The sequence below is a fragment of the Coregonus lavaretus genome (genome assembly GCF_964263955.1).
Source record: "Coregonus lavaretus genome assembly, chromosome: 3".
Classification (NCBI taxonomy): domain Eukaryota; kingdom Metazoa; phylum Chordata; class Actinopteri; order Salmoniformes; family Salmonidae; genus Coregonus; species Coregonus lavaretus.
This window is the reverse complement of record NC_139990.1, coordinates 7,493,956-7,508,801: the sequence shown is the minus strand read 5'-3', so window position 1 is coordinate 7,508,801 and position 14,846 is coordinate 7,493,956. Positions and strand designations below refer to the sequence as shown.

General features: G+C 45.7%; 1 protein-coding gene across 6 annotated transcripts in view; it reads right to left on the bottom strand.

Annotated features, from left to right (window-relative positions):
- Window positions 1-14,846, bottom strand: part of LOC311124975 (protein PALS2-like) — a 66,224-nt gene that overhangs the window by 31,118 nt on the left and 20,260 nt on the right. For 2 of the 6 annotated variants that reach the window (XM_084158357.1, XM_084158360.1), the window contains exon 2: window positions 6,622-6,689. The exons of 1 other annotated variant lie outside the window; for it this stretch is intronic. Coding sequence is in view for 2 of the 5 variants with exons in the window: in XM_084158355.1 (XP_084014481.1) it covers window positions 2,361-2,487 (127 nt within the window). In the remaining 3 variants the exon portion in view is untranslated. Of the gene's footprint in view, window positions 1-2,360; window positions 2,573-6,621; window positions 6,690-14,846 lie in introns of those variants that run through there. 3 more of the 6 variants (XM_084158355.1, XM_084158356.1, XM_084158358.1) reach the window with 2 other exon arrangements.

The following is a 14,846-nucleotide window of genomic DNA, read 5'->3' as shown; positions in this document are numbered from 1 at the left end:
GATCTTGTCAATGATCTCAAGGCAGCTGAGACCATAGTCACCAAGAAAACAATTGGTAACACACTACGCCTTGAAGGACTGAAATCCTGCAGCGCCCGCAAGGTCCCCTTGCTCAAGAAAGCACATATACAGGGCCGTCTGAAGTTTGCCAATGAACATCTGAATGATTCAGAGGAGAACTGGGTGAAAGTGTTGTGGTCAGATGAGGCCAAAATCGAGCTCTTTGGCATCAACTCAACTCGCCGTGTTTGGAGGAGGAGGAATGCTGCCTATGACCCCAAGAACACCATCCCCACCATCAAACATGGAGGTGGAAACATTATGCTTTGGGGGTGTTTTTCTGCTAAGGGGACAGGACAACTTCACTGCATCAAAGGGACGATGGACGGGGCCATGTACCGTCAAATCTTGGGTGAGAACATCCTTCCCTCAGCCAGGGCATTGAAAATGGGTCGTGGATGGGGTATTCCAGCATGACAATGACCCAAAACACACGGCCAAGGCAACAAAGGAGTGGCTCAAGAAGAAGCACATTAAGGTCCTGGAGTGGCCTAGCCTGTCTCCAGACCTTAATCCCATAGAAAATCTGTGGAGGGAGCTGAAGGTTCGAGTTGCCAAACGTCAGCCTTGAAACCTTAATGACTTGGAGAAGATCTGCAAAGAGGAGTGGAACAAAATCCCTCCTGAGATGTGTGCAAACCTGGTGGCCAACTACAAGAAATGTCTAACCTCTGTGATTGCCAACAAGGGTTTTGCCACCAAGTAGTAAATACTTATTTCCCTCATTAAAATGCAAATCAATTTATAACATTTTTGACATGCGTTTTTCTGGATTTTGTTGTTGTTATTCTGTCTCTCACTGTTCAAATAAACCTACCATTAAAATTATAGACTGATCATGTCTTTGTCAGTGGGCAAACGTACAAAATCAGCAGGGGATCAAATACTTTTTTCCCCTCACTGTAGCTACCCACATTCCCCACATAAAAGTGTGACTTCACACACACTTGCAAGTTCACCCTAAAGGCACACATAACTGTCTGGTGTGTGTGTGTGTTGGGGACTGTGTATGTGTATGTTGGGGTGTGTGTGTCTTTCTGTCTGTCTGTGTGTGTGTGTGTGTGTGTGTGTGTGTGTGTGTGTGTCTGTGTGTGTTGGTGTGTGTGTGTGTGTCTCTTTCTGTCTGTGTGTGTGTGTGTGTGTCGGTGTGTGTGTGTGTGTGTGTTGGGGTGTGTGTGTGTGTGTGTTGGGGTGTGTCTCCAGGGCAGCGTGACTTAGACATTTAGACAGAGGTTTGTGTGCTTTGGATCTACTCAGTGTACATAAGTAGTACTGACTATGAAAGAGATAACCGTGGCAGATTTCTGTCAACTTAATGTCTGGGTTGACCTTCGCCCTCTGGGTCAGGCCAATATGTCTTTGTACCCCAGAGGAGTGTTTGTTCACAGAGTTCACTGAACCTCAGTGTGTGTGTGTGTGTGTGTGTGTGTGTGTGTGTGTGTGTGTGTGTGTGTGTGTGTGTGTGTGTGTGTGTGTGTGTGTGCATGTGCATGTGCATCAGATCAAAGGATGCATTCCACTATGGTACTCTGACGTGGGTTGGGGGATGGCATAAAGACTTCATAAGCCCTGAATATGACTTGCATAAGAATACATACAATTACTACGGTACCGCTCCAATACTGTTCCACTTGCAAATGCATCTGCAATGTACTTACACTACACAGTATTAGAAATGTAGCATAGTTAGTCTTTCTCTAGCATAGAGGGTAGGGGAAGTTTTTTCTCCCCTCCTATTTTACTTTGTAATTCATTCATATTCTGAAGCAGCAAAGTATTTATCTCGCTCTCTTCCTCTCCCCCCCACCCCCCCCTTCCCTCTCCCGTAAACCATTTGGTACAGTGACTCACTTCTCTTTTCCGAAATGCTTCCTCTGTCCAGGAAAACAAAAAATAAGAAAAATAAAGGCAAAACAAACACTCACAATCTGGCAACCCGTTGCCTCACCTACGTACACAACAAATACCTGACAATCTCTGACCTGTGGATAGTGATACTAACTAGATACAAACTGTTATGAAATACCTGTCCAAAACAGCCTCTGCACTTTGGAACAGGCAAGTCTCTCTTCGCTAATGACTGGACAGTGGACACTACGTAACCCACAAATAGTTCTGAAATATCGGTCAAAAAGTATCTTTCCCCTGGAAGGTAATGAATAGCTGGCAACCATAATTTCACCCCAAAACCCCTCACAGCTAAGGCATATCTAGCTGGCAACCATAGCTCTCTCTGTTGCACTAATATCTGGCAATAAATATTTTCCATAGTATGACTATCTGGAAACTGAGAGTCTCACCTCCGGATGTGTCGGCCCCCTCTGTGGGCTCAGCAGCCGCCCCCTCCCCTGTCCCGCCTGCATCCGGAGGGGACTCCACCTCTACCTCCAACCCGTTGGGACAGGTGTTCTCCATAGCCAGGACCATGGCCACTCCTCGACCACAGCAATGCTTACCTAACCGAAAGTGAACCACCACCACCACTAAGTGACAGCTGGTCTAAAGCTAGCTGCTGCACAATGAGCAACAGTCTCTAAACTCAGAGAGAAGGAAGAGACAGAATGATACAGAGGAGATAGAAGACAGAGAAAGAGAGATAGAAAGACAAAGAGAAACAATAGAATGGGGATTAAACTAAAAGCAATTTAACAGAGAGAGGAGATGAGAGATAGGAGATGAGAGAGATAGGAGATGAAAGAGAGATAGGAGATGAAAGAGAGATAGGAGATGAAAGAGAGATAGGAGATGAAAGAGAGATAGGAGATGAAAGAGAAATAGGAGATGAGAGAGAAATAGGAGATGAGAGAGAAATAGGAGATGAGAGATAGGAGAAAAAATGAATAGAAGTAGGAAGAAATAAAGAGGAGAAAGAAACCAAGTCAAAAGGAGACAGAGAGAGAGAATAAGATGGAGACAGCTCACTGGCTCACACAGATGTGGACACAGATTGTCGCTCTCAAGCCCCTCCCTCAACACTCCCTTTAATACCTCGCCCCCACCACACACTCCTAGCCCCACCACACACACACTCCTAGTCCCACCACACACACACACACTCCTAGCCCTACCACACACACACACACTCCTAGCCCCACCTCACACACACACACTCCTAGCCCCACCTCACACCTAATCCCACAATCCTCTCCTGCTGTTGAGGGTTCGTTTGAGTCCGCCCACCCTCCCCCCACCACCACCACCACCACACCCCACCCTGCTACCCTCACAAATTCACCGGCCCATATCCCCCTCCCTTCAACCAGTGCCCACCTCGAACAGAGCCACCCTTCACAGTCACACACACGCCGTTCTTATAGGGCTGGGCAGTATACCGTATTTTACATTATACACCGGTATTGATGCATGGACCGGTTTGGGTTTTTACTTTACCTTCTATAACGGTATTTCAAAGTTTGGTTTGTTAAATATGATACGACACTCCGGCGCCTGTAATGTTCGCTCTTATAGTTTACTCCATTTGCTACTTAAGTCATTTCTCTCCCTCTCCATGCCACTTCCCACACTCAAGGAGAGCAGTTGTCACGAGCACTTGCCGTGCCGTTCACTCTGTCTGCGTGGTCAGATGCAACAAGATGTTGGTGACAACGATGCGGATTTCCACTTGCTTCTTAATATAAATCCCCAAGCGTCCTATAATTACACTATTAGTTTCTGTATCTTACTGTCTTTAAACAGTTAGTTTGTCTTTTCTTAGCAAGTTGTGGCTCAAATAAATTGTGTTAGCCGCTAATTCTAATTGCTATAGCTGGCTAGCTAGCTAAATGTACTCAGAGTTAGAGCAAATGTAGCTAGCTAATACAGCCTGATACTAGTGCATGTACACTAGCTAGCTCCCTCCCTCTTCCCTCCCCTCCCCTCCCCTCCCTATTCCCAGTCAGACCCACCCTCCTCTCTCTTCCCAGTAAGCCCCACCCCCTCCCTCTTCCCAGTAAACCCCACTGCCATCCACAGTAAATCTGAGCAGGACTTTAATCTGACTGGATTACGGAATCTGCTCAGAATTCTCTCTATATATCTCTCTCCCTCGCTCTCTCTCAAAGTTCTCAAAGTGTGATTCTCTATCACTGCGGTAGATCTCTAGAAGGCATTATATCTGATACATGCACACAATTTAATTCCACTTTTAAAAAATGTTCATGGTGTATGACGTAACTGTACCCTTTCCACCCCCCAAAAAACCTTAATAAACAAATCAAAGCACAGATTGACTGTATGGGATGAATAATAGTGTTATGAAAAGCAGTTGATTGGAAAAAGGGGGGCATTAAACTGAAGGCTCCAGGATTTGGTTTAACACAGGTTAGCAATATGGAACAGTGATGAGGTAACAATAGCATTACACCAATGTTAAATCAGCATTATAATAGCGTTATACAGGGGTTTCATGGCTGTAGATACAGGGGACGTCTTCCTCTACCTGTGATCATGGTTGTGACTGGGTTGTCAGGGTGGAACGGTAGAGACAAGGCTACAGTCAGATAGTGGTAGTAGCCAGAGGCAACAGTCAGATAGCGGTAGTAGCCAGGGGCAACACAAGGCTACAGTCATATAGTGGTAGTAGCCAGGGGCAACACAAGGCTACAGTCAGATAGTGGTAGTAGCCAGGGGCAACACAAGGCTACAGTCAGATAGTGGTAGTAGCCAGGGGCAACACAAGGCTACAGTCAGATAGTGGTAGTAGCCAGGGGCAACACAAGGCTACAGTCAGATAGTGGTAGTAGCCAGGGGCAACACAAGGCTACAGTCAGATAGTGGTAGTAGCCAGGGGCAACACAAGGCTACAGTCAGATAGTGGTAGTAGCCAGGAGCAACACAAGGCTACAGTCAGATAGTGGTAGTAGCCAGAGGCAACACAAGGCTACAGTCAGATAGTGGTAGTAGCCAGGGGCAACACAAGGCTACAGTCAGATAGTGGTAGTAGCCAGGAGCAACACAAGGCTACAGTCATATAGTGGTAGTAGCCAGAGGCAACACAAGGCTACAGTCAGATAGTGGTAGTAGCCAGGGGCAACACAAGGCTACAGTCAGATAGTGGTAGTAGCCAGGGGCAACACAAGGCTACAGTCAGATAGTGGTAGTAGCCAGGGGCAACACAAGGCTACAGTCAGATAGCGGTAGTAGCCAGGGGCAACACAAGGCTACAGTCAGATAGCGGTAGTAGCCAGGGGCAACACAAGGCTACAGTCAGATAGTGGTAGTAGCCAGGGGCAACACAAGGCTACAGTCAGATAGTGGTAGTAGCCAGGGGCAACACAAGGCTACAGTCAGATAGCGGTAGTAGCCAGGGGCAACACAAGGCTACAGTCAGATAGCGGTAGTAGCCAGGGGCAACACAAGGCTACAGTCAGATAGTGGTAGTAGCCAGGGGCAACACAAGGCTACAGTCAGATAGTGGTAGTAGCCAGGGGCAACACAAGGCTACAGTCAGATAGCGGTAGTAGCCAGGGGCAACACAAGGCTACAGTCAGATAGTGGTAGTAGCCAGGGGCAACACAAGGCTACAGTCAGATAGTGGTAGTAGCCAGGGGCAACACAAGGCTACAGTCAGATAGTGGTAGTAGCCAGGGGCAACACAAGGCTACAGTCAGATAGTGGTAGTAGCCAGGGGCAACACAAGGCTACAGTCAGATAGCGGTAATAGCCAGGGGCAACACAAGGCTACAGTCAGATAGTGGTAGTAGCCAGGGGCAACACAAGGCTACAGTCAGATAGCGGTAGTAGCCAGGGGCAACACAAGGCTACAGTCAGATAGCGGTAGTAGCCAGGGGCAACACAAGGCTACAGTCAGATAGTGGTAGTAGCCAGGGGCAACACAAGGCTACAGTCAGATAGTGGTAGTAGCCAGAGGCAACACAAGGCTACAGTCAGATAGTGGTAGTAGCCAGGGGCAACACAAGGCTACAGTCAGATAGCGGTAGTAGCCAGGGGCAACACAAGGCTACAGTCAGATAGTGGTAGTAGCCAGGGGCAACACAAGGCTACAGTCAGATAGCGGTAGTAGCCAGGGGCAACACAAGGCTACAGTCAGATAGCGGTAGTAGCCAGGGGCAACACAAGGCTACAGTCAGATAGTGGTAGTAGCCAGGGGCAACACAAGGCTACAGTCAGATAGTGGTAGTAGCCAGGGGCAACACAAGGCTACAGTCAGATAGCGGTAGTAGCCAGGGCAATACCACTGTGCTTTGATAACGTCAGTCTAGACCAGCCTTAAGACTGGCTTAACACTCCTGGCACATTCAGTACATTACACCCACACAAACGCTTGTTTATATACAAACAGACATACTTCTCTCTCACTCTTTTGCTCTGTTTCAAACACACACACGCATGCAAGCACACAGACTCTCACACACACACACACAAACACACAGATGCTTATAAACATGGAAAGTGCATTCAAATAAACATGCATTTAAACACACCCACACAAACTATATAGCCTAAACAGAGACACATATCCCTCAGACAGACAGATAATACACTCTCAGGTCCTAGAATGACACCTGTAGGGATAAACAAGAGGACAGGTGGTGATCTTACCTGTGCCTGACAGTTAACCCCAACCCTCCCTGTTCTTCTACAGTCTACTCATCCGTCAACCCTGGAGACTTAGGAGAGAGAGAGAGAGAGAGAGAGAGAGAGAGAGAGAGAGAGAGAGAGAGAGAGAGAGAGAGAGAGAGAGAGAGAGAGAGAGAGAGAGAGAGAGAGAGAGAGAGAGAGAGAGAGAGAGAGAGAGAGAGAGAGATAGAGGGGGAGAGAGAGAGGGGGGAGGAAAGAGGGAGAGAGCGAGGGGAAAGAAAGAGAGAGAGAGAACACTCATCAGACAATGCTTATGACCAGGAGTTTACACAATCTGTATCGCCATTGTGTCTACAGTCACTCAGGACGTCGCTTAAATCATCATCCTGTGCCATATAGTCCCAGACAGCATACATGTCATTCAATCCAAATGTCATTGTCCTCTATTATGAGAGAATGACAGGGAAGGTTATGCATTTAGCCTAACCTTGAGTATTTTCTCTCTCCATTTCTCTTCTTCAATTCCTGCTCTTGTTCATCCTCCCTTCCCTCTCACCTCCTCCCTCCACCCCAGGTCCATTGACTGAGTGGTAAACAGTAGCTTTTTAATAAACACTACAGGTCACTCAGCAGCATTAAGCTCTGAATAACTCTAATGAAATTAGATGGGTTAGCAGAAATGTTTTGATTACAACTAGCAGAAATAACCACCCACTGCTTTGGTCTGCTTTGGTCTTAGCCATGGCAACAGGTCTTGCTCCTTAATCTGAGATTAGGGTTTCAAAATTCCGGTAACTTTTTAAGGTTTTCCAAAAATCATGGTTGGAGGATTCCCTGATTTCCTGTTTAGTTCATCATGATTCCAGGAATCTTCTAACTTCTGGAACCTGTTAGACTTTGGGAAAGATACCAGAATTTTCAAACCCTATCTGAGATGACCAAGGAGGTCAAACCCCACTGATGAACTTTGACCATTTGCTCACAACTCCACTGTGTCGCAATATGATCACACAAATACAGCCACCATAGAATTACGGTAAATATAATCTTAGTCTGTGTCCCAAATGACACCCTATTCTCTATATAGAGTACTACTTTTGTACAAAAAGTATAGAGCACTATAGGGAAAAAGTAGTGCACTATATAGGGAATAGGGTGCCATTTGGGACACATACTTAGGGTGCGTTCGTAAATTGCCTCCAGTGTCAGAGTGCGCTCTGTGTCGTTCGTAAATTCAGAACGTTGTCAGATTGTCTGTTCTTAAATTCGGAGCGTTTCGCTCTTGGAGCGTTCAGAGTGCACACTGGATGCTCTGGCCGAGGAGTAGGGTTGATCTGAGCGTTCTGACCTCACAACGGCAGTCAAGCACCCAAGCTAACTGGCTAACGTTGGCTAGCTTGCTAGCTACTTCCAGACACAAATGAGAGAACACCTCACTCTGACCCTTTTACTCGCCCTAGCAGAGCAGGTTAGGCTGTTTTCATGTTATCCAGAGCGTTGGTGACTGTAACTGTGCTGCTGGCAACAATTGAATTACATATTTTTTGCTAACGTTTTACTGAAACCGGTCATATTTAACGGGTGTTGCGCGTTCGTAAATTAATCAGTTATTATGCGCTCAAGCACACTTAGATAAAAGAGTGCTCTGAAATCAGAGTAGATAGCCAGAGTGAATTTACGAACGCACCCTCAGTCTCTGACTGGCAATGCAAGCAGATCACAGGATATTACAGACCTGTTCATTTCAACCCCCCTTCCTGGGCACCGGTTTTAACAGCCAGCACTTTATTTCACCACACCCCTCCTTCATATCAGCCTTTCTCTCCATTCAATCTGCTCATTTGTGGCCCATCCATCACGTTAGTGCTAATTGGCCCATTACTGCAGAGAGAGAGAGCGAGAGAGATGTGCCAAATGTATGACCATATAAGAGAAACATTTTTCTTCTTCTAAGAATTAGAAAACAAATCCAATCTTGATAGACTCCCATATCTATTAAGTGAAATACCACAGTGCAGTGTTTCCTCTGTAGCAGTGAGGGGAAAAGGTCGAGGGGGGTTTGAAGGGGAGGACTGAGTCTCTATAAATGTAGATGTCTCCTTCTACATAAAGATTATCTGGGAGAGGACATTGGGGACAAGGGACAAGGGACCCCCCCCAATAATATATTGGTAAAATGATTTGGTAAAATGATTTTAACATATGCATATAGCCTAAGCAGGGTCCATATTATCAGGTATGCTATTAGCAATAAGCATTATCACCTGTAGCCCATCTGATGCAGCATAGTGGCTATAAATAAATAGGATGAAGCATGGGGTTGCCCATCTGCATTTACCCTATTGGGCTAACCCAATGGTCCTCTGTAGCTCAGCTGGTAGAGCACGGCGCTTGTAACGCTAAGGTAGTGGGTTCGATCCCCGGGACCACCCATTCACAAAAAAAAAAAAATGTATGCATGCATGACTGTAAGTCGCTTTGGATAAAAGCGTCTGCTAAATGGCATATTATATTATTATTATACTAACCATTAGCTAGATCCCAAGTGTAACCTTTTAACTAGTTAGCATCCTATTGAGGAAGTTTACAGTGGGAAAAAATAGTATTTAGTCAGCCACCAATTGTGCAAGTTCTCCCACTTAAAAAGATGAGAGAGGCCTGTAATTTTCATCATAGGTACACGTCAACTATGACAGACAAAATGAGAAAAAAAAATCCAGAAAATCACATTGTAGGATTTTTTATGAATTTATTTGCAAATTATGGTGGAAAATAAGTATTTGGTCAATAACAAAAGTTTCTCAATACTTTGTTATATACCCTTTGTTGGCAATGACACAGGTCAAACATTTTCTGTAAGTCTTCACAAGGTTTTCACACACTGTTGCTGGTATTTTGGCCCATTCCTCCATGCAGATCTCCTCTAGAGCAGTGATGTTTTGGGGCTGTCGCTGGGCAACACGGACTTTCAACTCCCTCCAAAGATTTTCTTATGGGGTTGAGATCTGGAGACTGGCTAGGCCACTCCAGGACCTTGAAATGATTCTTACGAAGCCACTCCTTCGTTGCCCGGGCGGTGTGTTTGGGATCATTGTCATGCTGAAAGACCCAGCCACGTTTCATCTTCAATGCCCTTGCTGGAAGGAGGTTTTCACTCAAAATCTCACGATACATGGCCCCATTCATTCTTTCCTTTACACGGATCAGTCGTCCTGGTCCCTTTGCAGAAAAACAGCCCCAAAGCATGATGTTTCCACCCCCATGCTTCACAGTAGGTATGGTGTTCTTTGGATGCAACTCAGCATTCTTTGTCCTCCAAACACGACGAGTTGAGTTTATACCAAAAAGTTCTATTTTGGTTTCATCTGACCATATGACATTCTCCCAATCCTCTTCTGGATCATCCAAATGCACTCTAGCAAACTTCAGATGGGCCTGGACATGTACTGGCTTAAGCAGGGGGACACGTCTGGCACTGCAGGATTGAGTCCCTGGCGGCGTAGTGTGTTACTGATGGTAGCTTTGTTACTTTGGTCCCAGCTCTCTGCAGGTCATTCACTAGGTCCCCCTGTGTGGTTCTGGGATTTTGCTCACCGTTCTTGTGATCATTTTGACCCACGGGGTGAGATCTTGCGAGGAGCCCCAGATCGAGGGAGATTATCAGTGGTCTTGTATGTCTTCCATTTCCTAATAATTGCTCCCACAGTTGATTTCTTCAAACCATACCTATTGCAGATTCAGTCTTCCCAGCCTGGTGCAGGTCTACAATTTTGTTTCTGGTGTCCTTTGACAGCTCTTTGGTCTTGGCCATAGTGGAGTTTTGGAGTGTGACTGTTTGAGGTTGTGGACGGTGTCTTTTATACTGATAACAAGTTCAAACAGGTGCCATTAATACAGGTAACGAGTGGAGGACAGAGGAGCCTCTTAAAGAAGAAGTTACAGGTCTGTGAGAGCCAGAAATCCTGCTTGTTTGTAGGTGACCAAATACTTATTTTCCACCATAATTTGCAAATAAATAAATTAAAAATCCTACAATGTGATTTTCTGGATTTTTTTCCCCTCAATTTGTCTGTCATAGTTGACGTGTACCTATGATGAAAATTACAGGCCTCTCTCATCTTTTTAAGTGGGAGAACTTGCACAATTGGTGGCTGACTAAATACTTTTTTTCCCCACTGTATGTCCCAAAAAACGTGCATAAACACAGTGAATATAATGTAGGCCTTCCTGTTAGGGTAACTTGGGGTAAACCACACCTGGGTTAATATGCCCCCTGCCTGTACTTCTCACAGAAACCACTTCTTCACCATTCTCCCCCCCCCCCCCCCCCCAACACCTTCCCTGATTGCCACTACTCATGACAATATTTTAAGTCACTCCCCCAAAACATTTGAGGTAGGGTGGCCTTTTACCCCAAGTTACCCTACAATTGACCCATGTTACATTTAGCCCTACTCTCCCCTATGCACTCATGCTGAATTGCTGAACAGTAACATGCTTAACCATGATGCTACTTAAAACTCTGGGTTTAAAATGGTACAGTTTGAACATACAGTATTTAGGAGTTGAGAAATAAAGTAGGAATGGAAAGCTGGGATCGCCCTCTTTTTAACAAAGGCCATTAAAACTGCTGTTTTCCGCATTATTGTAAGAATTGTTGTGCATTGACTGCTTGTCAGAATGCAAGTTTCCCTCCCTATGGCACTTGTTTATTTCCCTTTATTTCCCTTGATTAATGTCTATTTCACTTGCTTTGGCAATGTAAACATGTGTTTCCCGTGCCAATAAAGTCATTTGAATTGAATTGAGAGAGACAGAGAGAGAGACAGAGAGAGAGAGTGACAGGGAGAGAGAGAGAGAGAGAGAAGAGAGAGAGAGAGAGAGAGAGAGAGAGAGAGAGAAGAGAGAGAGAGAGATGGGGGGGTGAAAGATATCCCCTGGAAGAATGTTAATGGCAGCAAAGCCACTTTCGCAATTCTTCCTCATCAAATCATCTGCACCACTGGGCTCCTCCAGGGTCTGTCTCTCTACAGCTGAGGTAAAGGAGAAGAGGAGGGAGAGGAGGAAGGGGAAACAGGGAGAGAGAGGACACTTAAAGAAGTGGAGAGGAGAGAGAGAGAGAAGGAGAGAGAGAGGACACTTAAATAAGTGGAGAGGAGAGAGAGAGAGAAGGAGAGGGAGAGGACACTTAAAGAAGAGGAGAGGAGAGAGAAGAAGGAGAGAGAGATGACACTTAAATAAGTGGAGAGGAGAGGAGAGAGAGAGAAGAAGGAGAGAGAGTGAGAGAGAGAGCACACTTAAATAGGTGGAGAGGAGAGGAGAGAGAGAAGGAGAGAGAACACTTAAAGAAGTGGAGAGAGAGAGCGAGAGAGAGAGAGAGGACACTTAAATAAGTGGAGGAGAGGAGAGAGAGAGAAGAAGGAGAGAGAGAACATTTAAAGAAGTGGAGAGGAGAGGAGAGAGAAGAAGGAGAGAGAGAACACTTAAAGAAGTGGAGGAGAGAGAGAGAGAGAGAGAGAGAGAAGAAGGAGAGAGAGAACACTTAAAGAAGTGGAGAGGAGAGAGATGGCAAATGTTATTGGTCTTAAGAGAGGAGAGGGCACAGAGTAAACTCTTAGAGGAGGAGAGGAGGAGACGAGATGAGGAGAGGACACTAAGGTCTTAAGAGACGAGAGGAAAGGAGTGAACTAGTTGAGAGGATAGGGTTGAGAGCACACACACTTTAGGGAGAGAGAAGATGTTCAGTCCTTGAAGGGCCTTTATGGAGAGGACAGAGTGGGTGCACCCCTGAGAAGGAGAGAAGCGAGAGGAAAGTGGGAGCGAACACGTAGCCTCCATAGGTCTTGAAGAAGAGAAGAGCAAGGAGAGAGGCAGCTGCATACACAAACATACAAAATCACTCAATCATTCATTTTGAGCACAGAGAGTACAGAAAGCAGCATAAGGAAGTGGTCACCAGTACAATGCCATTGGCTGGTCAGCGATGGGTGTGAACCACCAACCAACCAGAGCCCTCCCCTTGCCCCTGGTTGCCCAGCAGCAAGATGACGGACAGCTCGTGATGGAGGGATTATGAAGGATCAGAGTGTCTGTTTTTGTGCAAAACACCACCGCAGATCTTTTTTTTTTTTTGTCATTTAGCAGACGCTCTTATCCAGAGCGACTTACAGTTAGTGAGTGCATACATTTTTCATACTGGCCCCCCGTGGGAATCAAACCCACAACCCTGGCGTTGCAAGTGCCATGCTCTACCAACTGAGCTACAGGTCATCTCTGTGTTACGCATGCAAGTGTGTGTGTGTGTCCACACACAGCATTAAAAGCACAGAGAATCATTCAGAAATAGCATGCAACACAGACGTTCATTCTGGTGACCCTTATGGGAGGACAAATACTAGACTGAGATCTAAATCGAAATGTTACAAACTGTAATCCCCATTGAAGTTTTTTAATACTCAGTCTCTGTGAATGCTCTATTCATTTAATTTTATGCTTTACTATGTTACATCCTCAAATGTCAAATGAAACACACACAATCTGCATTTTAAGGTCTTTTCTCTCTCTCTCCATCTCCCCAACACAAAGACACAGAGCCAGAAAGGACTGAATAATAGCCGTCACTCTGGGTTTCTCTCAGTCAATTGAGAATCACAAAGGAGGCCAGTAACCCGGATTGCCTTGGAGCCACACTGTCCTCCCGAGCAGGGCTGGCTGCTAGGACTCCTGGGGTAGCGCGAAGCAATTAGTGAACTTGATTTACTGCAACATTGCTACTATAGCCTGTACACTCAGAGACTCTGTTATTCAATTCTGGCAGCCTATGCTCGGGATAGTGGGGTATGCTGTGTGTGTGGTAAGGACAGGGGATATGGGTGGGGGTTGCCTGTTTATCCCTAATGACTTCTATACAACCAAACCCAACACACACAGAGACAGAGACCGACAGAGACCAAGAGAAAGAGACAGAGAGAGACAGAGAGAGAGAGACAAAGAGACAGAGAGAGAGAGAGAGACAGAGAGACTGGGAGACAGAGACAGAGAGACAGAGAGAGAGAGACAGTGACAGACAGAGACAGAGACAGAGAGACAGACAGAGAGAGACAGACAGACAGAGACAGACAGAGAGACAGACAGACAGAGACAGACAGAGAGACAGACAGAGAGACAGACAGAGAGACAGACAGAGAGACAGACAGACACAGAGACAGAGAGACAGACATACATACAGAGACAGACAGAGAGACAGAGAGACAGACAGACAGAGACAGACAGAGAGACAGACAGACAGAGAGACAGACAGAGACAGAGACACAGAGAGACAGACAGAGAGACAGACAGAGAGACAGACAGAGAGACAGACAGAGAGACAGACAGAGAGACAGACAGACAGAGACCGAGACAGAGAGAGACAGCGACAGAGAGACAGAGAGACAGACAGAGACAGAGAGACAGACAGAGACAGAGACAGACAGAGAGAGACAGACAGACAGACAGAGAGACAGACAGAGACAGAGAGACAGACAGAGACAGAGAGACAGAGAGAGAGACAGAGAGACACAGAGACAGACAGAGACAGAGAGACAGACAGAGAGAGACAGACAGACAGAGAGACAGAGAGACAGAGAGAGAGCCAGAGAGACAGAGAGAGAGCCAGAGAGACAGAGAGACAGAGAGAGAGCCAGAGACAGAGAATGTAATTGAAGAATCCATAGACTCTAACCACTTCTGGGAAAATTGGAAAACACTAAACAAACAACAACACGAAGAGCTATCTATCCAAAACGGAGATGTATGGGTAAACCACTTCTCCAATCTTTTTGGCCCTATAACAGAGAACAAACAGCAAAAAAAATATACATGATCAAATGCAAATCTTAGAATCAACTATTAAAGACTACCAGAACCCACTGGATTCTCCAATTACATTGAATGAACTACAGGACAAAATACAAACCCTCCAACTCAAAAAGTCCTGTGGTGTTGATGGTATCCTCAATGAAATGATAAAATATACAGACCACAAATTTCAATTAGCTATACTTCAACTCTTTAACATCATCCTTAGCTCTGGCATCTTCCCCAATATTTGGAACCAAGGACTGATCACCCCAATCCACAAAAGTGGAGACAAATTTGACCCCAATAACTACCGTGGGATATGCGTCAACAGCAACCTTGGGAAAATCCTCTGCATTATCATTAACAGCAGACTAGTTCATTTCCTCAGTGAAAACAATGTACTGAGC